Below are 21,099 nucleotides of genomic sequence, written 5' to 3'. Positions count from 1 at the left end.
CCGAACCTTACAGTAGTCCAGTTCGGGAAAGATGTACTAGCTTTTGGGCCACGAAAATGACGACCATGACGCATTGGCGCGTGCACAGCTGCTGTTGTCAGTGGTGTCCATGCAGGCTTGTATGTCTGCGTCTCCAAGCAAGCTATCAAGATTTCGTTGTTAAAGTCATGGTTTCCTGCGGATTAGGTACTCCCTGTTGAAGATCTAGCCATTTTGCAACATGCTTTAATCCCAAAAAAAGATATGATAAATACTAACATGAATATAAGTATCTCAGCATAAGCATTCTCTAATGTGCTACTTGACGAAGCAACAAGCATCATAGTAACCACCACCACCAGCAGCTCTCCTTGTCTGCGGGCAGCGACGGTTGGGGAAGTGGCGTTTGTCGGAGAAGAGCCGCAGGAGCAGTCGCGCCTTTAGAGCATCTCCAACAGTTTCTTATATTTTCTCCCTAAAACTTGATGTTCGCCAACTCCCCAAATAAATATAGGAAGGAAAAAAAGTGTCAATCTCCACCAGTTCCTTATTTTTTCTCCCCCAACAATAAAAAATTGGGCTGGAGCTTGTCTGTCCCCTTTGCGTGTCTTCCGTTCGTGTCTCCGACGTTTCCCACAACCTTGATTCCTCCTGCAAGATCACGAATAGAGCAGTGATGATTTCTATTTTATGGTTTTCTCTTCTCAGATCAAGGAATTTTTTTCCGAATAAATTTAGTTGGACGGATGATTTTTGTTTTTTCTTGATTTGGCTGTGAACAGAAAAATAAGACCGCGTGGTTCAAAAGAGAAACCAATCAACATGCTACACGTATTCGGAGACATGAACGGGAACACGCAAAGAGACAGGCAAGCTGCAGCCCAAAAATTGCGGATGCACGGTGCCTCTGCTCCCGCGATCCCTTCGCTCGTTGCCATCCTTGGCTGCCATGCCCTCGCTCTCGCCGCCACCGGCCAAGGCGCCGCTTGTCCGTGCTGCTGCTGGCCCTCGGGGCTATGGCTGGGCGTTCGGGTTACCCGAAAAATTCGGGTCGGGTATTTCGGGTTTTTTGAAATTCGGGTTTTCAAAAATACTACCCGAAATTTGCTTTGAAAAATCAATACCCGACATTTCGGGTACCCGAAAGTTCGGGTTCGGGTTTGCCCGAAATACCCGATAAAAAACCAGCAAAAAATATGAGAAGATAAATTAGGGAAGAACAGCAAACAAACTCAATAGATTCTAAAAAAAATCTATCACATGCTGCTAGCTTTGCATCCCCATCAGGATTGCCTGCTAGCTGGAACGGAAAAGAAAGATCAAAGAAGCAGATGAAAGGGGAAAAAAGAAAGAAATAACAGATCCATTGAATCCTCCATCAGGTCCAAACATCGTCGATTCCCTCGAGAGGAACTAGCATCAAGCACCAACCAGCAAGTACACTTTTCCCAGTACCACACGCAGAACATCACCATGGGTCAGTGGCCGCCTGGGCACCGAGCAATGAATGGGGTCCTCCATGAGGCAGCTTGCGGACAAAGATCGAAGAGACGGGACCTCCAAGATGGCGCCCTCTATACCACCTGCACACCGCCGCTCCCTCGCTGCCACCCGCGCGCCGCCAGTCGTCGTTGTGCTGCCTGCAAGTGCTGGATCTGAAGAAGGGATGAGAGAGAGAGAGAGAGATTTATGGCGGGGCGTTCAGGGCCCAGGACCGTCGCGCTGCTGGTGGACGCCTGGGCGGTGCCGCGGTGGCCGGCCGGTGGGCGGTGGTTGAGGGGAGGTGCAGGGGATCTGCGCGAGCGGCGCGCAGGCGTAGTGGCTCTGGGCTCTGGCAGTGGTGGCGGGAGGTCGCGCGGTGGCGGACTGGGGGCGGGCGGCGGACGCCTGTGCGGCTGTGCGGTGGCGCGGTCGGCGACGGCGCAGGCGGTGGCTGCTGGGGAGTGGGGAGGGGTGTGTCGTGTGGTTGGGGGCTGGGGCGCTGGGCAGCTGGGTTAGGGTTAAGGGGTTCGGTTTAGTGGGCTGGGCCACAATCAATGAATAAACATACATGGGCTGGGCTGTATTTCGGGTAGTTCGAGTACCGTGGCCCAATACCCGAACTACCCGTAATAATTTCGGGTACCGTGGGTTAGAACCCGAATTAGGGTTCGGGTTTTTCTGGTTCGGGTTGTTCGGGTTCGGTCTCGGGTTTTTCGGGTTCGGTCTCGGGTTTTTCGGGTTCGGACTTCGGGTTTCGGGTATTTTGCCCACCCATACTCGGGGCGGGTCCGCCCCGCCACCGAGCGCCGCTGCAGCCTCCTTGCCCGCCTTGCGCCTCGCTCTGCATGCGCACGCTTCGCCTCGGCCTCCAGCGCCTACCAGGCGTTCTCCGACGCCCACAGCCGCTCGGCGAGCCGGGCCTCCCGCGCCGCGCCCTCGCGGACATCGCCTTCGTGGCCTCGGCGGCCTCCTCGGCCATCTTGCTCAGGTCGGCGTTGTCGGCCTCGAAGGCAGCGATCTCCGTGTCCTTCATCATCAATTCTGCAATGAGCTTGTCGACCAGCTCATGTCCTTGGCCGTCAGCTTTGCCCTCAGCAATTCAACCTCCGGGCTTCCCTTCGTGCCAATGCCATCATCATCAACAACGGCGACCTCATGTAGCCTTCCTCCCCGTTCGCACCCTCCGCACCACCAGCAGCCCCGTCTTGATCTGCTGGCGCCGGCACCTTGCTCGAGATTGATGGCGCAAAGGAGAAGGCGGCGCGAGCGGCACCTGGGCCCTCGACAAAAAAAGGCACATGAACGGGAAGAGAGGCGATCGGGAGAATCGATGGCGTGCGTATTTTTACGCACAGGAGAAGGAGATTTGTCAATTGTTAGAAGATGCGGAATTAGAATAGGGAACTATTGGAGAGGGTTTTTTTTCCCTTTTTCCAAAAAAATAAGGATATGGAAGTGATATTGGGAACTCTTAGAGATGCTCTTACCTCCTGTCGGGGGATGGGTGGTTGGGAGTTGAGAGTTGGCGGCTAGAGTTTGCTGTGACTGTTGGCGGCTAGGGTTTGGCTAGCGGGGGCTCAGCGACGGCGGCGCGCGCTGGTGGATTCCAATGTCTCCTCTCAACTTCTCTTATGTGAGTATCCCACAACTTACTATTTAAGTTGATTACCTCATTAGTGCAAACATCATGTGGTACTAATTTTTTTTCCTCACTATTGTGGACCTTTGAAGTTCTTTGATTAAAATAGACTAATAGTGGGACAAGCCCAATTAGTCCAACACTCCCTATGTTCAACACAGCACTGCAACACCTACTCTGTGTGAACCCAATTAGCCCATTAGCCCACGTTGCTTAATGTGCATTGGCCAGCGTGTATACTCTGTGTGAAGAACTATCCAGATGCAATGATTACCGGTCTCGTTTCTAGATAGAAGATAGGGGCATATGCATAATTTCACACCTTTGATAATCTAGCCTTGAAAACCGAGAATTCCATCCTTTTTGGAACGAAGGGAGTATTTCATTCCTAGTTTTCACACATCACTCATCAAAATCTGCTAAACTTTGTCTTTTTTTTTCTTGACCAATAGGACCCGTGGGGGAGTTCCGATCCTCACATCATCATCATCTTTTTAATATATAACTATTTTTTGACATTATTTCCTCGTTAATTATATAATTGTAAGTAAAACTATTGTGAAAATGAAATGTTCTAGAATATGAACCTTATTTTCAAATAAAAATCCAGTCTTTTCCTAAGCAAAATAAGAGCTTTGATTTATTGATCAACACGGAGATTGCCAAGAAAACATGTTAGTGGTTTGCACCTGATGGACCAGCACACCGCTGCAGGCGATCGTCAAGATACAACACATGGCTTTACAACCGGCCAACCAGATCTTGCCATTGCCAAACCTTAGCCTTTCGGATCCGTAGTGACTAATGGGTCACTTGATTTGCTTTTCTTTTTTTGCATTGCTTGTGTTCATTAGTTGCTTGTGGGCATGCATGCTGGCTAATGGAGTAAGATATGGACGGATAGGGTCCCTGCATGCCTGGTCTTAGAAGCGACCGGTTAGTGAGCTAGCCAAGCATCCATGCATACAGTCCACAGGCCACACACAGAGGTCAGACCGACAGTAGGCAACCGTATCTATTGCTACCTTTGGTCAACAAGCAATGTGCTTTCCTGAGTTTCCTCTAGAACATGCTCCAACTTTCTAGCTACATATGGGGTGCCACACCAATTATATTCTTTAAACTTTTACTGAAAATTTTATTTCTTTTAAGATTGAAACGAGAGTCAGCAAATGTTCACATTTGTTTATGCCTCGCGCCTATATATCAAAAAAAAAACTCTACCCAGGGGAGGAAACGGTCCCACCGTTTTTTCATTAAGAGGAAGCTACACCGGCTTATTCGGGTAGAGAAAACCCCCGAACTCTGGCCCATGCCCGAGAGGGCCAAGCCTCGCGGCGAGCATAGCGAGGATTTTTTTTACCCCAACAACCGGAAATTCGCTTCTGATGAGAATCGAACTCAAAACCTGTCAGAGCGTGACGCCACCGGACCGGGCTAGCCAACTGGCCGCCCGGCCTTTCGCGCCTCGCGCCTATATATCACACACGATGCAGCGTGCAAACGGTTGCCACTCAACTCTCCTTTTTATACGCCGTGAATTTTAACTGTGGAAAGAGGAGCATCGTCAAGGGTGCTAGAAAGTAGTATTGAAGGAAACATATTTTCAGATCTTACCAAAAAATTATTGAAAGGAAATAAACTCCTTGAATGTTAATCCGATGGTCTAGATTAAACTTTGCACAGTTTGCATGAAAAAGATTGATTTGCACATGATACATTAAAAAAAAACTATTTTGAGCCAAGTACTTGTTTTATGACATCAACAGAGCGAGATATTGCCACCACATCTCCTGCGCCTCCTGAGCTTCACTAGTGTGAGGGTTTCTAGCTCGGGCGGCTAGCGCTCCGGGTGTGGAGGCTGTCGATCGTGGGTTCGAGCATCGCTCAACCCACGATTTCCACGGGTACTGTAGCGTGCGTGTGTGGGATGGGGTGAGTGCTGCAGTATATCGCGTTTCGAGTATACTCGGGCAGCCTCGTCTGCGTTGAGTCCGGTCAGCATGGGCGTCCAAAATCTTACATGATTCCCCAGTGCTCTGGGTGCTTTCAAAAAAAATTGATCATAGTCCGAGTTGGGTCAGATTCAAATTTTAAAGATAAATCTGGCATTTTTTTTCTTCAGCCCGACCCGACCAACGGGACAAATTATTTGGCCCAAGCCTAACCTGACATGTGGTCGGGTTGAATTAAATCAGAATTTTTGTGTATAATTTTTAAGTTGGGTCCGATTATTTGGCCCAAGACAACCCGACACGTCTTTTGAGATGAGGAAATGACAACTGAACTTGGTAAAATATTGGAAAAAACAAAAGCTTGTTGGGAAAATAGCAGCTGAAAATGATCGAAATTGGGCAAGCCAAAAGAAAAAAACTCGAGAAATTTGCGCCGGAGAAAACCTAGGAATTTGCCGACCGCGACTTGAAAGCGGCAGCCGTCCCCACCAAAAAGCCCCCAATCTTGTCGCCTTTTCCGCGCCGTCTCCTCCCCTTCTCCCCAGCAAAATTACCCGGATCCAAATTACCCATCTCCCCTCCCCACCAGCGCCAACCCAATCGCCTCCAAAACCCCCGGCGGCAAAACCCTCCATTTCCGCCGCCTCCCCCGCCCCCTCGTCTCGCACCTCGCGGGGCCGCCTCGCTCTCCCCTTCGGCGCGGGGCTCGCGGCGCCCTCGCTTTTCTGCGGCCTGGGAGGAGGGAAGGATGCAGGCCGCGGCCGGGAGCGTCTCCTGGGTCGCCGCGCTGCCGTCCGTCCTCGGTCGGTGCGGCGGCGGCGGCGGCGGCGGCGGCGCGCCGTCGGCTTCGTTCAAGGGGAGGGCTGGCGGCGGAGGAGGAGGAGGGGGAGGTGCGGGCGTCCGCGGCGTCGGCGTGGCGCGGTGCTGCGCGCGCGCGCAGGCGAAGGAGAAGCGCCCGCCGCGGGTGCGCAAGTCCAAGGAGGAGAGGAGGGAGATGGTCGAGTCCTTCATCAACAGGTACCGGACCCCCGTCTCCCCTGCGCTTGTTTTTTCGTTTCATGCGGATGCCCACTGCATCCTATACATCATGGTCCCACTTCTTGTGGTTGGGATTACGCGTATCTTCAGCGGATTGTGTTGGTTTTTCAGCGTCTACTTTACGTTGCTCACTATGGTTGCCACTGGAATCAAGTGGAGTAGCTGGTGTCTCTTAGTGGTAGCAGGGAAAAGACAACATCTTAGGAGTTGCAAATAACTTTCCGCAGCCAATCCCCGACCCCCCAAACCTAGAATGCCGGTTCGTTTTAGTGAATTAGTGTACATAGAAGTCACCAATTTGTGGCTTGGAGAATGAAAAACATCTGTTTTGGCTACCTGCGTGACCTCGTGCATTGATTCCATTTTGCAGGATTGCTAAATGAGTGGAATTTGCTCATCTCCCAGTCAATGTGTATAACCTTTGGATTTACATCTGATCTTTATTTCCTTTATGTGTGTCCATTGGATGAACGCCCTATGAGCTATAATGGCGATTGAAAATTATGTAATCTAATTGGTACTGTTGTTGTCCTGTTTCAGCTACCGGATTTCAAATGATGGAAAGTTTCCGTCAGTCAACCTTACACACAAGGAAGTTGGAGGGTCCTATTATATAGTTCGTGAGATCGTGAGGGATGTCATCCAAGAGAACAGAGTTCTTGGTCCTGGTGGTTTGGATGCTACGGCGCTGAGTTTTGAAGATTGCCCTGATTCCTCAGAGGTATACATGAAGCATGAATTAGTTCAAGACAATATAGAGAGCTTGGAAATGTCTGATAATGGTCAAGTCGGTAAGGGTTCTGTGTCAGAATCATTCAGCAGCGATGAATCATTTTCATTGCAAAACAACTCCATCAGCACTGAGATACTTCTGGGGTCATCGAATATTTTAGAGGCTGGTGTTCTGAAAAGTGTAGTCCAAAATGGGAGTGCAGCAGGTGCAGCATTATTGGAGACAAACGTTGAGAAGCAAGATGAAGTTCCATCTGGGGGACCAATTGAGGTTAGCCTGAATGGTTCTGAAGAGCAAGATCCTTCATTTGCTCATGTTTCTGATTCTGATAAAAACATTGGTCTAAACAGTCAGGCGGATGCACATGAGGGGGTGGGCAGTGTTGCTACTGATAGAGTTATTCTTTCCTCAGAATCTACTGCTGTTTATGAAACAAATGGTGCACTTTTAAGAGAGCATGGCACCTTACCTAATGACAATCATGATGGCTCAAATGATAGTGTTCTTGATGATGTAAATGTTCTTGCGGCAACCAATGTTCTTCAAGAAAAGCAAGCATCTTTTCACGAGCATGTTCCATCAAATGAAAGTGTACCGGTTGATGACGTTCAGAGCTTAGATGGTCAATCTGGAACTACTGTATCTTCTAATTCCATAAATGGTTTTAACTCAGAGGCTGAAGTCACAACCAAGACTATTGAAGCATCTAATGAACTCAGTCTGCAAGCTGAGCTTGACCAACCATTGCTTGATGCTTTCTGTGATCAACAAGAAAATGGTGACAGTCCTGTTTCTCATCCAGCACTGGATACGAAGGTTAGCCAAATTATTTTCTGTGAACATAGTGTAATATATGCAGCATCTTTTCTTCTAAACAGCATTTATTGTTTTGCCTGGCTTTTATCTGTTGTAGTATATGCTATAACACCAGACAACAAAGGGTGATTAAATAATATGCTTTCTGGTGCATCATATATCCGCAACTGATTTCGTGCCCTCCCATTCATATTTTGATTGCTTCTAGCAATTGTACTGATGTATAATGCAGTCCACACTACATGGCATCTGTATCGTGGGCATATGGGCTTTGATTTTGGTAGAGCTATTTGTCACATGCGGCATGGATTTTTTTTCTTCCGCCTATCTTTTGGAAATTGATTTAGAGCAATTAAGAACATTAAATCTTAACTTCTGGCTCTAGTTTGCTAGAAATGATAAAGCTATTCGAAGGACAGCTGGAATGTGTGCCCTATTTGCCATACCCTGGCCCCTCAGTGACAGCTGGAATGTGTTGGCTAGCTGAAGTCTTCTTGTTTGGTTTGTTGCCAACTTATTTTGGCTGGGACCAAATTTTGTTGTTAGCAAACTGGGCACTCTCAAAGCACAACCTTTTCTGCTTCTTATTGTTACAAATTTTATATCATAAGGAGATATTAAACATTTCAATTCTGGTGTGGTGATCATTTGCGAGCAAAATAACATTGCCTAGAGGTATGCTCTATTTATTCATTCTGTTCTGCTTCTTTGTAGGGACTGATGCACACAGAAGTCCAGCACAGTGTGGTAGAGACAGATGAAAGTCAATTCAAGAAATCAACATCTGGGGTTACAAAGGAAGAGGTTGAGGCAACTGATGCCAGCCATGAACAAGGAATGAGCACCACTACCGCGATCAGCAGGCATGAACTTTGCCTTCTAACTTTGCGTTGCATGCTTACTGTTTATAATTTCCTTCATATGTCGCAAAAGACGACAGAATATTAGGTAAGTAAATGTTTCCCCATGGTTCTTCCTAGCGCTTATTATTAGAATTGGATAGCTATCAATTACAACCTGTATAAGTATTGTTCTGACCATTGCAATATATCAGAACAAATTTCTAGTTCCATGATCCTCACGAGTGTGCCTGCAACATTTTAGTGCAGTCGATCCGGTAACTCTTGATTTGTTCAGAATGGCTGCTGTGGAACATTGTAGTCAAATTGTTGATTGGGCCATAAGTGTCTTGCATTAAATAACATGCTAGTTGGTAGCCTACTATTATCGGAATAATGGTCAGGTAGTTTTGCTTTTTCAGCAAGACAGGGATCTTTTAGTTCATGCATTATTGGAGGTATTCTATCCTGTCTTTGTGACACTTCATAATTATGCCTAAGGGCTGTATGGAACCATATACATGACACCAAAAACCTTGAACACCCACCAACCCACCCCCAAGTTGAGCACTCATGATACTTTTCTAATGATTGAATATTCTGTTCCTTGTTATGGCTTGCAGGAGAACTTCAAAAGCACAGCAGAAGAAAGATGACAACCTATTCTGGCTTGTCCTTAGGGCATTTGTTGTTGCTATATCAAAAATCTGGGCAAAGTAAACAATTCAGGGAAGGCAGCTTATGTGGAACTAAAGATCTAGATGCATCCTTCCTACTAGAAAACAAGAACTGCTCCATGGAGTTCCATTTCTACCATAGATATATGCTTCTTTTGTGATGCAGTTAGGCTATTTATTAGAGACATATAGTTGGTTTAGTTTGTAGTCGCCTTCCACTGTAGGTGTAATGTTTTGTGGTCTTGGTCAGCCACTCAGCTGTCTGAAACATCTACTAAAATGGATGGCGTGCGCTTTTTTGGTGAAAGGTGCAAGACTTCAGTTATATTATCTGAAAGAGTAAAATGCACTGGGGGTCCTTAAACTAGTTGGTCTGTTCTGTTTAGGTCCATGAACTTCGAAAATGCATTTATAGGTCCACAATTTATTCAAGTGTGTCATCTAGGTTCAATTCAGCCACGCCATACCCTAGAAGCTGATGTGGCAGGCTGACTGTGCTGTGATGTGGATCGTTACATGTGGGGCCCCTATGTCGGCCTCCTCCCTTCTTCTTCCTCCCCCGGCCTGCGCGAGCCCCTGCGCGGCGGCGGGACGGCGGCCATGGCGCGCGGGTGCGCGGCGGGGTGACCACGGCGGCGAGGCGGAGCTCCGCGCGTGCGCGTGCTGGCGCTAGCCCCTGCCCCTGGTGGCGGATGGCGGAGCTCGCGGTGCCCGCTCCTGCCCCCCGGCGGCTTGGCTCCTCGAGCGAGCGGCTTGCGTGGATGGCGTTCGCAGAGAGCGGCGGGGAGGGCGGCGCGGACAGGATCCCGCGGGATCCGGCACTCCTACCTCCTCGGCGGGGATCCGGTGGCGCCACCTCCTGCCTTGGCCGGCGCCCCTCCTCGCGGCTCGGCGGCCTGCGACGGGCGCGCCCCCTCGCTGCTCTCACGGTGGGCTGGAGCAGAGGGAGGCCCGCCGCCGCCTCCTTGACACCGCCGTCTTCCGCACCTCCTCCGCGCCGCCGGTGCCAGCGCGTGGGCAAGCTCGAGGTGGGGAGGGGCGGCGCGGCTCACTGCTCTGCGTGAGCAGGGAGGACGCTCGCCCGCCGCGCGTGCCCGGCCCTGCTCGCCACGGAGCAAGGGCTGCGCCCTGCTCCCCCCTGAGCTCGAGCGGGATGGAGAAGGAGGGAGGAGGGAGGGAGAGGGAGGGAGGAGGGGCCGCCGTTGCCATGGCCGCGCCATGACCCGCCATGGCCGGCGGCTAGAGAGACGGCCCGAGCTCGGTCCGCGCTGCCGGGGGCGGGGCAACGCCGCGCCGCGCGCGGATCCGGCCGGCGGCGGGGCGCCTCCGTGGCGAGGGAGGAGGAGGACTGGGGCGGCGCGGCGAGGGAGGAGGGGAGAGGCCGTGGCAGCGTGGAGCTGAGGCCGGAGGAGGAAGGGAGGAGGGGCACCCATGGCCGAGGCGCGGGGAGGGAGCCGAGCAGCGGGGCTGCAGCGGCCCGGCGGTGCGGGAGCAAAGGAGATGAAAGGATGGGGAGGCGGCCCCGTTGGATCGGACGTGGCTGTCCACGTAGGCAGTCAATGGTGGTCAGAGATATTTTGGACCTAGATGACACACTTGAATAGATTGTGGACCTATAAATGTATTTTCGAAGTTTATGGACCTAAACAGAACATGTCAACTAGTTTAAGGACCCCCGGTGCATTTTACTCTATCTGAAATGTGCAGAGCTATTCTGGTAGTCGCCAACTGAACGGGCGTTGGCTTGTTTCTATTCTGGTGAAATCTAGCTTGGATTTACTCCCTCCGTGATATCTTGGTGCAGTATTTTATAACATCCCAGTGATATCCTTCTGCCAACACTTACATTTTGAGTCATGGGGCTACGAAGATACAAATTGAATATCGTTTTACACTTTCTGAGACAGAATTATTTTGCCAATAACTTGGGCTTCAGTTGCCCTTTTTTCCCCTGCCTAAAGTTTATTAAGAGAAGATGAAAAATAGTGTAATGCCTACTCGGTTCAACATGGAGCAAACTGTTACAAGCTTTAGATCATTTGATTGGTAACATTAGGTTTGGATAATCTAGAGGCAGAATGATGCGCAGCCGTGGATCAACAGGAAAACACCAAAGGCATTTATATTGTCCTTCAAAACTTAATGCTTGCTATTTGCACTGTACTTGAAACTGAAGTGAGCAGATACACATTGCTTCCTGAAACATCCCTTCAACTAGCAGCACATCTAAGACATCAACGTTGAGACCTCACCAATTGGGTATTTGCTCGTCAAACTCAACAGTCTCCTGGTCTCCTCATCCAGCGTCACCTTATCCTGCTCCCTGCGCTCCTCAATTATCAGGGGCATCAGTTCAGCCTTCGCATAAGTGTGCAGGACCGAGTTGTACATCTTAGTGGTGACGTACCCTGCATCCCGGAACATGACCAGGATCTTCTCTGCAGCTTCAATGTCGCCTGTCTTCTCGACATGTGAAAAGATCGCCATGGCAAGCTCATGGTTCGGTTCCCATTTCTCCACGCTTGACAGGGCCTTCTCCAGACATTCAAGGACCTTATCTGTCTTCTTGTTGCTGAGATAACCCCACACGAATAACTCCCAGGTGCTGTAGCTGGGCTTAACTCGTTTCTCCACAATGTGACTGAGAAAGCTCTCGGCCTTTTCAATCATGCCATTCTTGATGTAATAAGAAATGATTGTATTTGGGATCCGGGAATCGCGTGTTCCCGAAGCCAATTCCCATTCCCTGTAAATGTTCTCTGCTTCTGCGATGTCATCAAACCTCGTGAGCGATGTGAGCATGCACTTGTATTCGGAGTCACTTGACTTCCTGAAGATCAGTTTCATTTTGTTCCATACCCTGTCCAAGTTTCCTCTATCTGACAAGCTTGCATACAGGGTGAGGAGAGACGAATAAGCTGCCCGCTCCTTCCTGGAGGCCCTTTTCTCCATCTCAACCAGCGCATCTCGCCCTTTGACATGAAGCCCGGCATTGATGTAAATGCTTGCCAGCAAGCTGAAGGTCATCCAATCAGGAACAACCCTGTCACCCTTCATCAGATCAAACACCTTCTCTGCACCCTTCACACTGTTCTTCTTGGAGCAGTACGTCAGCCAGATGTTGTAGGTGACGAGGTCCGGGACGGTGTACCTCCTTTGCTCCTTGATCATCTCGGGCACCCGCTCCAGCTCCCCGCTCGCCATGTACAGCGACATCATGTGGTTGAAGGGCAGCGCGCAGGTGAGGTACCCGGCCCGGGCCATCTCCGCCAGCATGGCCTTGGCTTTCTCCCTCACGCCGTGCTGCACGTACGCGTGCAGCAGGGCGTTGCAGGTGGACGGCGCCTTGGCGCGCTCGGGCATGTCCTCGAAGAACTTCTCGGCGCTCGCCAGGCCCCGGACCTTGGCGACGAGGTCCAGGTGCACGGCGTGGTCACCGGGGACGAGGCGCATCTCCGGCTGGGTCCGCATCCACTCGCAGATCTGCATTTTCGGCGCGGGGGTGGGTCGCGTCAGGTACAGGAGTCACGCCGGCAATACGTCGAGCAGGTGGCGGGCGGGTAGCCCAGAGAGTCACCGCCGGGAGCGGCGACTGCGAAGGAGGCGGAGAGGTAGTTGGTGGCGGTGGGGGCGCACGCGGCGTATACCTCGAGGGCATGCTTGAAGCGGCCGTACTTGCGGAGCTCCCGGACGACGCGGTTGAGCTGGTACTTCTGCACGGTGCGGCCCTCCTCCGCCCAGCGCCGCAGCACCACCACCGCGCTCCGCTTCGGGTAGATGAGCTTCAGCAGCCGCTTCCCGAGCGTGTCCCCCCTCCCCGCACCTCCGGCCTCCGGCGCCGCCGCGGAAAGCAGCCTCGCGGCGGCGGCCGCGGCGGCGACGGGGGACGCGAGCCGGCGCGCGAGCATGGCTTGGTCGGCGGGCCGAGGAGGCTTCCTCACCGGAGGTCATCAACTCATCATCACAGCACAGGGCGTGGGGTGGGCCCATTTATCCCAAAGACAGTTGACAAGCCAAGGCCCACGAAAGCCCAAACTAAACGGCCCACCTGTCCGCAGAAGCCCAGCACGGCCACTGTCTCCTCCTCGCTTTCCTCTATAAAAAAAAGACACAAGTGCCGGCGAAACTGTCACCGGTAATTCCGCAACTTTACGAGGGCCTCCGCGCGAAAACACCCAGAGACACAAGTCCCAGCCGTCCTTGCCACCCGGAGTACTGGTCTACAAAACCCCACTCCTCCAGGGGCCCATCCGCAAAACCACCCCACCCTCCCCTCCAACTCGCCGTGTTCCTCACCCTCAGCTCTCCGCCGCCCGCCCGCCTCGCCCGCGCCTCCAAATCCAAACCCAAAATCCCACCAAATCCCCCCCGAATTTCCCCCAAACCGCGTCCAAACCCCCCGCCCCGTCCTCCCCCCGAATTCGTTTCGAAATCAGACCGACGCGACCGGGGCTCTGGCCGCCCCCCGCCCTGCCTTCGCCTCCCATGGCGTTTCACGTCGCGTGCCCCATCACTTGGTAAGCCGCCCTCCCCCCTCTCTCTCACTCTCTCTAAAACTCTCTCGCGCTCTGACGGGCGGGGTGGCGTCTCCCTCACTCTCCGCGTTCCTCTGCAGCAGGAGGGTGTGCGACTGCGAGCTAGGGTTCGGCGCGGCGGCGGCGGCGAGGAAGGGGGCCGGCGCGGCGGCGGCGGCGGCGGCGTGGGCGGGCGCGGCGGCGGCGCTCGAGGGCTTCCTCGCGGATCCGTGGCTGCTGCGGCCACCCGGGGCCGGCGCGGGGGATGGGGCGACGGTGCAGGTGGAGGTGCCGCCGCTGGACCCGGGCCCCGAGGACGGGGAGGGCGAGGCGCGCCGGGCGGCGGCGCAGCGCGGCGCCGACGCGGCCGAGGACCTCGCCAGGCGGCTCGAGAGCGGCGCCTACGGATCGCCGGTCAGCGGATCTCTGATCTCTCCGCCCCTTCTTCCTTCCTCCCTAGCTTCGTTGGTTGCTTTGTGTTTGTCCTCGCTAGGGTTCGCGCTGCTGCCGTGGTGTGGGGGTTCGCGGGTGAGTCTCGCGCTAGTTCTGTGTCCAGCGCGGCCTGGCTCGTGCAGGAGTGTGTGTAGAACTGTAGATGTGGGGAGCTCGTGGGCTGTGGAAGTGTGGATTAGAATTATGGTGGGAGAAGGTACCCTGGTTCGCACCTTCTGTACGTGTCGTTTTAGGACCATGTAGGCGATGTAAATGATGTTTGATGTTTCTTTTGGGAATTTTTGGCAGGTTTTAGGGCTGGGACTGTGTTCGTGTGGGCAGGCTAATTGCACGTTAGTTGCTACTGGCGCGCTCGTGCACAGCTGAGTTTGCAATTTGCTGCTAGAGGATTTTTTTTACGTCCTTGCTAATACCGATTCCGCGTTGACTGTATTTGCGCTGGCTATTCCAGTGTTTGCTTTGTTGTTTGGGGCTTTGGGCTGTCCATGTAGTTCAGGATTTTAGGTTTAATGGTCGAACTGGGAAGGCGTTACTTGTGTTTAATGAGGGATGGCTGTACGAGGATAATATTGTAATGGGTTTTCATGCCTGTTGAGCTTTCGTGTTATCTTGGAAATTTAATGCTCCCTAGATATTAACTGTGAAACAATCGGTTACATGCATGGTGCGTGTGGGACGAAAAAAAAGGTCATGCTTGGACATAGTGATCGTGCGCATCCATGTGTTTGTCCTGTTGTGTTTGGTGCTGCTCTTAGATGTTACCTAGACCTTCATGGGAGAAATACTTGAAGTTCTTTAGAAGAGCTCTGAAGTAGTCATGCAGGTTCTGTGCTACTGATAATCGTGTATGTTACTATAAATGAACCTAAGCTTTAGAGACAGACACACATGTCGCGGGGCAAATGAACGTAAGCTTTAGATAGAAACAGACCTGTTTCTTGTGGACTTCTCATGAACTTGATTGTTGTATGCCTGTTCGACTAACCTTGCAGAAACATGGATAGCTGCCCCTGATAGATACTTGAGTAACTCATGTACATGTAGTTTATTATTTCTAGTTCCATTGTTTAGCTGGGTGTCAATGGCAACTTAAGTCTAAACAGTATCTTGTAAAGTTTCCACAGTAGACAATTTTTTCTCATTTGTTTTTGACTTGGCAAATGATGCAGTAATGTTTAGTCCTTGTATACAGCTTCTGATCATCTTGGCAAGTTCCAATTGCAAACAATGTTACTTGCCAATAGGATATTTTAGGCTTTTGCTTCTTTAGTTGATGCTAATAATGAGTGTTAACTTTCCATATTACTGTATTCTGTTTCCATCCTTGCCCTCGCAATCTAAGAAGGCCCCTTCCATTTTTATCAGGAGGCGGAAGGAGATGAAGATGAGTGGGACCGGGAGGATCAAGGAAATGCTTCTGTCAAGGTTATGTGCCGTTTATGCTGTTTTGGAGAAAATGAGGGCAGCACAAAAGCTGCCAAAATGCTTCCATGCAAGCTCTGCAACAAAAGATATCATAGGAACTGTTTGAAAAGCTGGGGGGAGCATAGAGGTAATACAAAATTTTCCTTTTTATTGTCTCTTCAGCACCTATTCATTCTTGTACATCATCTGATAGATTAACCGTCCTTCTAGATCTTTTCCACTGGAGCTCATGGGTCTGTCCGTCTTGCCGCAGTTGTGAGGTCGGTTGTCTCTCTAGTTGCATCATATTATCCTTGACCTGTACATTGAATTTGCATCTTTAAAGCACGTACTACTTCTAATACGTGATGGGTAGCACTAGCTTCTGTACTTGATTTTCTGTTTTATCAATTGATTTTCTGTTTTATCAATACTTGCCATCTATATAGGTATGCCGGCGGCCTGGTGACCCTAATAAGTTGATGTTCTGTAAAAGGTGTGATGGTGCGTATCACTGTTACTGTCAGCAACCATCACACAAGGTGAACACCCCTCCACCACAACCCCTTCGATATAGATTGCATCTGCTTCTATTTGTCATCATTGAACACTGAATGTGACATTGCAGAATGTTACCCATGGACCATATTTATGTCCAAAACATACAAGGTGTCACAGCTGTGGATCTGGTGTGCCTGGTAGTGGCCATAGCACAAGGTACTGATTCAAAACTTCTTTTTAACTGGTATTGACTACCTGATGTCTTGCACAGTTTTTTTGGGTATAACGCTATGAATTTGGAACTATAGGTGGTTTTTGGGGTACACATGTTGTGATGCTTGCGGGCGATTGTTTGTGAAAGGAAACTACTGCCCGATTTGCTTGAAGGTAGCCCCCTTTCCTATTACCTTTTCCCTGGTACATTCCCAACAACGGAAGCATTTATTTTAGCTTTTGGAATTTACCATACGCTGTTCCATTTTAGGGATTTGAATTTTACTTGTTTCTGCCCCGTTGCCTTACAAGATAGTGTTTGCATGCTTGAAATGTTGAAGTGATGCAAATTATTTGTTTATAGTTTGAAGTCTCTTTGATCGAGACTTGATTTCAGCTTAAGTCAAAGCATATATGGAGTAATATTTGTTCATTTGTACCATAATATTCTGTTTTAATTTTATTGACGTGTGCTTATATGGTATCTTCTGTTTTTGGGTTCCCTCCCATTTCAGGTTTATAGAGACTCTGAAGTGATACCTATGGTTTGCTGTGATGTTTGTGAAAAATGGGTGCATATTGAGTGTGATGGCATCAGGTCTGTACAAATGTGAACCCTGTGTTTGTTTGAATAATTGTACTCCTTTTTTTGTCTCCTCTGTTTCAACTTTATGCGCCGCCATCCTTTCCGATCCCTTTTCTTCTTGTTGGATTTATGTTTAATACGGTCGTTCCATATATCATGCAGTGAGGAAAAATACCAACAGTTCCAAGCTGACCAAAACCTTCAGTACACATGTGCAGCATGCCGTGGCGAGTGCTCCCAGGTGATTACTTCTGTCGTCATGCCTCACTGCTATAGTGTGTCATCTAACACCCATTTTGCTATCTTCAGATCAGGGACACTGAGGATGCAATTCGGGAGCTTTGGAAGAGGAGGGACGTTATTGATCAAGAACTTATGGTTAGCTTGCGAGCTGCTGCTGCATTACCTTCTCTTGAAGATGTCTCTCCATCGTATCCAAACTCGGATGAAGAGAAACCTGCTCCGTATGTATTGAAAAATGATGGTAGGAATACTTTAAAGTTTTCATTGAAAAGCAACAGTAGTAAGGCTCCAGATACACCTGAGCAAGAGAAGATTGTTTTGAAGAGCTCCGGGTCGAATAAGAAGCCTTCCAAAAAGAAAGGTGGTCAGGGTAATAAAACAGACGATGGCCATGATGAAATATTTTTGGAGAGAAGGCATGATGCTAAATCTTCAAATAGCCGTTTGGGAGATCAAAGTATAGATGGTAATCATGATAGGAGTCCTTTTAAGAATGATGGTAATGCTTATATTTCATCTTCAACTCGAAGTTCAGAAAAGAATTTGAAATCTCCATCCATGAAAGCTGTGGCAAACAATGCTGATATGATACCTAAAGTCAAGATTAAAGGCAGTAAGGTTCCAGGTTTACATTTCAAAGACGCAGCTGATAAAAGTACTCCCAAGGATACTGGGAAAGGTACCAAGTTGGTTATCCATCTTGGTTCACGGCACAAAACCAGGAGTGGCTCTCCCAAGTCTGAACTATCCGATTCTCAAAAAGACCAAGATATGGGTTCGATACATGGTATGCATCCCTTTTTTTTGGAAGCTCACAACTTACCAATTCGTTTCCCTGTTATATTAATACATGTGCGATCATGCTGTGGCTAGTAATTTTTTTGGCTGCTTACAAGGAATGTAAAAAATTAAAATGACTTATACACTTTTCTTACTTGAATTTCTGCGCGTTTAGAACTATAGCAGTTCTGTAATTTTGTGAGTTCCATGGTATCCTTTGGAATGGTTTTCTTCTGTTGTTCTGATTGAACCTCAAGTGTATTTAAGATTTTCATTTCTCTGTAACATCTTACAAGAAAGAAAAACCTAAGGGATCCGCAGAGTTGAACTTTTAAATCCTAGCATTTTTGCGAAATTCCTATTTGTGGCTTAAGAATTAAGATCTAAGGCCTTTCCTATCAACGTGACTTTTCGATAGTCTCAGATCTTTCCCTATCCTGAGTTAGAATTGACATGTCCTCGACCCTGGCAGTGGTTGTGCATCAGTGCCCCTAAACATAAATTGCGATTTCATCTCATTTGCGCTTAATTTCTGGCAGCATTGCAGTCTTCTTGTAATCCTTCTGTTCCAATTCCTAATTTCCAAATTTATTGCACTCTGTATAACCTTATGTTCAAATTTGTGAAATTATTTTTAATTCTTCATTGGATATTGATTGCATTTTTAATAAGTTACTTATTAAATCATTGCTTTTTGGTATGTGCATCAAGAGTTATCTGAGTTTATTCCTAGCTTATTACTTTGATGCTATGGTGAAGATTAACCGGGCTTCACATTCATTGTCTCTTTCAGGAGGGAAAATAGATGTCACAAGCCAGCTGAAGAGCTCAAGGAGCGAGATAAAAGAGAAAAGTGTAATGAAGCTAGTTAGAGAGACCGGAACACAGCAAAGAAATAGCCTTTTGGGAGATCTTGGTACCTCAAAAAAGCATGCAACTGGAAAAAGAAGTAATTCTTTAATCTCTGGAATGGAAAATGCAAATGAAACTGGTACAAGGAACAGATCATTTGGACTCAAACAATCTCATTCCAGTCATGTGAACAAGAACCAGGGAGCTGCTGCTTTATTTTCATCTGACTCTTCTGACAACTTGAAGCCATCATTGCTGAAACTTAAGTTTAAGCGTCCCCATTTCGAGCAGCTGAACACCCAGGCTTCTCAACCAGAGGAGCCAGCCACCTGGGCTTCACAGCAAGAGGAACAGTTAAATGTTGCTAAAGGCCAGAGATCAAAGAGGAAGAGACCTTCAATGGAGAAGGTGGATGATTCAGATGGTAAGATTCCGGCCAAGAGGCATCAGCAGAGCACAAATGATGAAGTGATGGACGCTAACTGGATACTGCGCAAGTTGGGCAAGGATGCAATTGGAAAGAGGATTGAGGTCCATCAAGCTTCTGATGCCAAATGGTTCGTTCTTCCTCACATGTTAGTTTTGTTCAATATTATCCTGCCAAAGTCCATCTCCATTTGGTTCAGTAGCAGATCTAACTGTATCCAGAGCCTATTAACTGAAATGTCATGCCCAGTCACCTGCACGTAATGAAGCATATGAAATTTGGCCTGAGGCCCCCCCTATATCACTAGTAAAAATATTAGCTATATCAGCATATAGGTTTCCTAAGTACATAATTTTTTGTTATCTGATGGTGGAACTTGCATAGTGGAATAGTATTGCTCAGCACATCGTGTACCTCTGATTGTGCTTTTTTTTTTTTTGCTGATGACTAACAGATGACTCGAAATACTACTGTTCATCTTGGCAGGCATCAAGGTGTGGTGGCAAATGTCATCAGTGGCGCACTTTCTATTCAATTAGATAATGGCAGATCTGAGAATGTGGAACTGGGGAAGCAGGCCATCCGCTTGATAGCTGGGTCAAAGGGCAGGAAGCGATGAAGCCTCCCATATTGATGCTGAGGGCATGTCCCCACTCAAAACTCATTGCCATGAATGTTGCAGGCAGAGTCTTGGCACCCACTGAAGCGCAGCAGTGCGACCGCCGCCGTTCATGGCGGGTTCTCTTCATCTCATATTCTCATCACCTTTGCTGACTGGACGGGACATGGGAGCGCAACATGCGATGTTGTGGCCATGTTTCGCTAGCCTAGCTTGTAACAAACTCTCTAGTTTTTCGTGTTGGTGCTGTTTGAAGCCCATTGGCTTCCATTAGATTCTAGCAGCGTAGGGAAACCGGAGAGATTTTGGATCACCATGGTGCCCGGGAAGCGCCGTGCCAAAGTTTGTCGTGCACATGTAGCTGTCAGATTATTTTTTTTTCCGAATAATATTTTGTCATTGTTATTTTTTGACCTGTGAGTTTTTGTTTTTAGCACGAAGCAGCCACCGAAGCAACGGTTCCGGAACCGTGGCCTCAAGGGGAAACGGTTTCTCTACAGCAGTCCTTGTAGAACCTCAAAGCCCGTCAGAGAGTTGCTGGGAATAACAAACAACACCAAAATTACTGTTACCGTTCTGAAAAAAATGCAATTTCTTTCAAAAAAGAAAAAGAAAAAAAGGCAACAAGCACAATGAACTTGTACATGTGACTTGCTTCTCCTCTTCATCTATTCAGAACTCCAAGAGAAGTTTAAAGGTAACAGCTAAATAATACCACACTCTATTATTACTCACTAGATTGAAACTCAGAACCTAAAACATGGACAAAATATGACTTTCTGTGTTGACACAAAAACACACAGACCTCCAACAGGTGAAGGTTACAAGTCTTGATTGCTCCGTTTACGTGGAAGCACACAACTAGTTTTCGAGCAAAGCAGCAAAGAATGAACACTTGGTTTTTCTGGGTACACCACTACCTGTCCTCCTGTCCCTTGAACATTACCTGGTGTCCATTCATACGCTTTGCAACAGACCCTTCTCGATGACTGTCCACTAGCACAAGGAGCCCAGTGCCCTCTATTGCAAGGGATGCTGCTGCAGTCTATCTCCTTGCCAATGTACAGCTCCACCGTCATCCTCTCAAGCCCCGGCGAGCTCGCGATCACACGCCGCACGAGGCTTAGATGGTCATCCGACGGCCGCAGGCCGGTGATCTTCCCCTCCCGGAGGTGATCCAGAGAGATCGCCTGCTCATCCCAGCCGCCTTCCCGGTGGCAGAAGCAATGAGGATTGGAGCACGGATCGCACTGCAAATGCTGATCTCCGCTCAGACAAAAGGAAACATTTTTGCTGCGGGTTTGGCAAATTCTTGCGAGGATTATTGGACTCACCGCCCGGGAGATGTC

The 21,099-nt window shown here is 49.0% G+C and overlaps 3 protein-coding genes across 6 annotated transcripts; 2 read left to right on the top strand and 1 right to left on the bottom strand.

Annotated features, from left to right (window-relative positions):
* Window positions 1–5,598: 5,598 nt before the first annotated feature.
* On the top strand, window positions 5,599–9,590 carry LOC120699632. Of its 2 annotated transcripts, none has more exons than XM_039983647.1 (4): window positions 5,599–6,072; window positions 6,634–7,642; window positions 8,357–8,590; window positions 9,105–9,590. In XM_039983647.1, the coding sequence occupies exons 1-3, from the start codon at window positions 5,804–5,806 to the stop codon at window positions 8,588–8,590; spliced, it is 1,512 nt and encodes a 503-aa protein (XP_039839581.1). In that variant the 5' UTR covers window positions 5,599–5,803; the 3' UTR covers window positions 9,105–9,590. The 2 variants fall into 2 exon arrangements, with proteins under 2 accessions (XP_039839581.1, XP_039839580.1); XM_039983646.1 differs by having other exon boundaries at window positions 5,601–6,072; window positions 8,357–8,505.
* A 1,415-nt stretch (window positions 9,591–11,005) lies between these two features.
* Window positions 11,006–13,116, bottom strand: LOC120699633 (pentatricopeptide repeat-containing protein At4g02820, mitochondrial-like). Of its 2 annotated transcripts, XM_039983649.1 has the most exons (3): window positions 12,806–13,088; window positions 12,292–12,641; window positions 11,006–12,258 (listed from the first exon to the last, which is right to left on the bottom strand). In XM_039983649.1, exons 1-3 carry the CDS (start codon window positions 13,064–13,066, stop codon window positions 11,385–11,387), a joined length of 1,485 nt encoding a protein of 494 aa, XP_039839583.1. In that variant the 5' UTR covers window positions 13,067–13,088; the 3' UTR covers window positions 11,006–11,384. The 2 variants fall into 2 exon arrangements, with proteins under 2 accessions (XP_039839583.1, XP_039839582.1); XM_039983648.1 differs by having other exon boundaries at window positions 11,006–12,641; window positions 12,806–13,116.
* Window positions 13,117–13,507: 391 nt separating this feature from the next.
* Window positions 13,508–20,170, top strand: LOC120699631. Of its 2 annotated transcripts, none has more exons than XM_039983645.1 (12): window positions 13,508–13,675; window positions 13,777–14,086; window positions 15,491–15,677; window positions 15,761–15,810; window positions 15,979–16,071; window positions 16,158–16,246; window positions 16,339–16,417; window positions 16,759–16,841; window positions 16,992–17,070; window positions 17,139–17,859; window positions 18,646–19,261; window positions 19,618–20,170. In XM_039983645.1, exons 1-12 carry the CDS (start codon window positions 13,644–13,646, stop codon window positions 19,748–19,750), a joined length of 2,472 nt encoding a protein of 823 aa, XP_039839579.1. In that variant the 5' UTR covers window positions 13,508–13,643; the 3' UTR covers window positions 19,751–20,170. The 2 variants fall into 2 exon arrangements, with proteins under 2 accessions (XP_039839579.1, XP_039839578.1); XM_039983644.1 differs by having other exon boundaries at window positions 13,774–14,086.
* The last annotated feature ends 929 nt before the right edge of the window (window positions 20,171–21,099 follow it).

Source organism: Panicum virgatum, chromosome 3K (genome assembly GCF_016808335.1).
Source record: "Panicum virgatum strain AP13 chromosome 3K, P.virgatum_v5, whole genome shotgun sequence".
Classification (NCBI taxonomy): Eukaryota; Viridiplantae; Streptophyta; class Magnoliopsida; order Poales; family Poaceae; genus Panicum; species Panicum virgatum.
The sequence above is the reverse complement of the archived record's forward strand: the minus strand, read 5'-3'. Positions and strand labels throughout refer to the sequence as shown.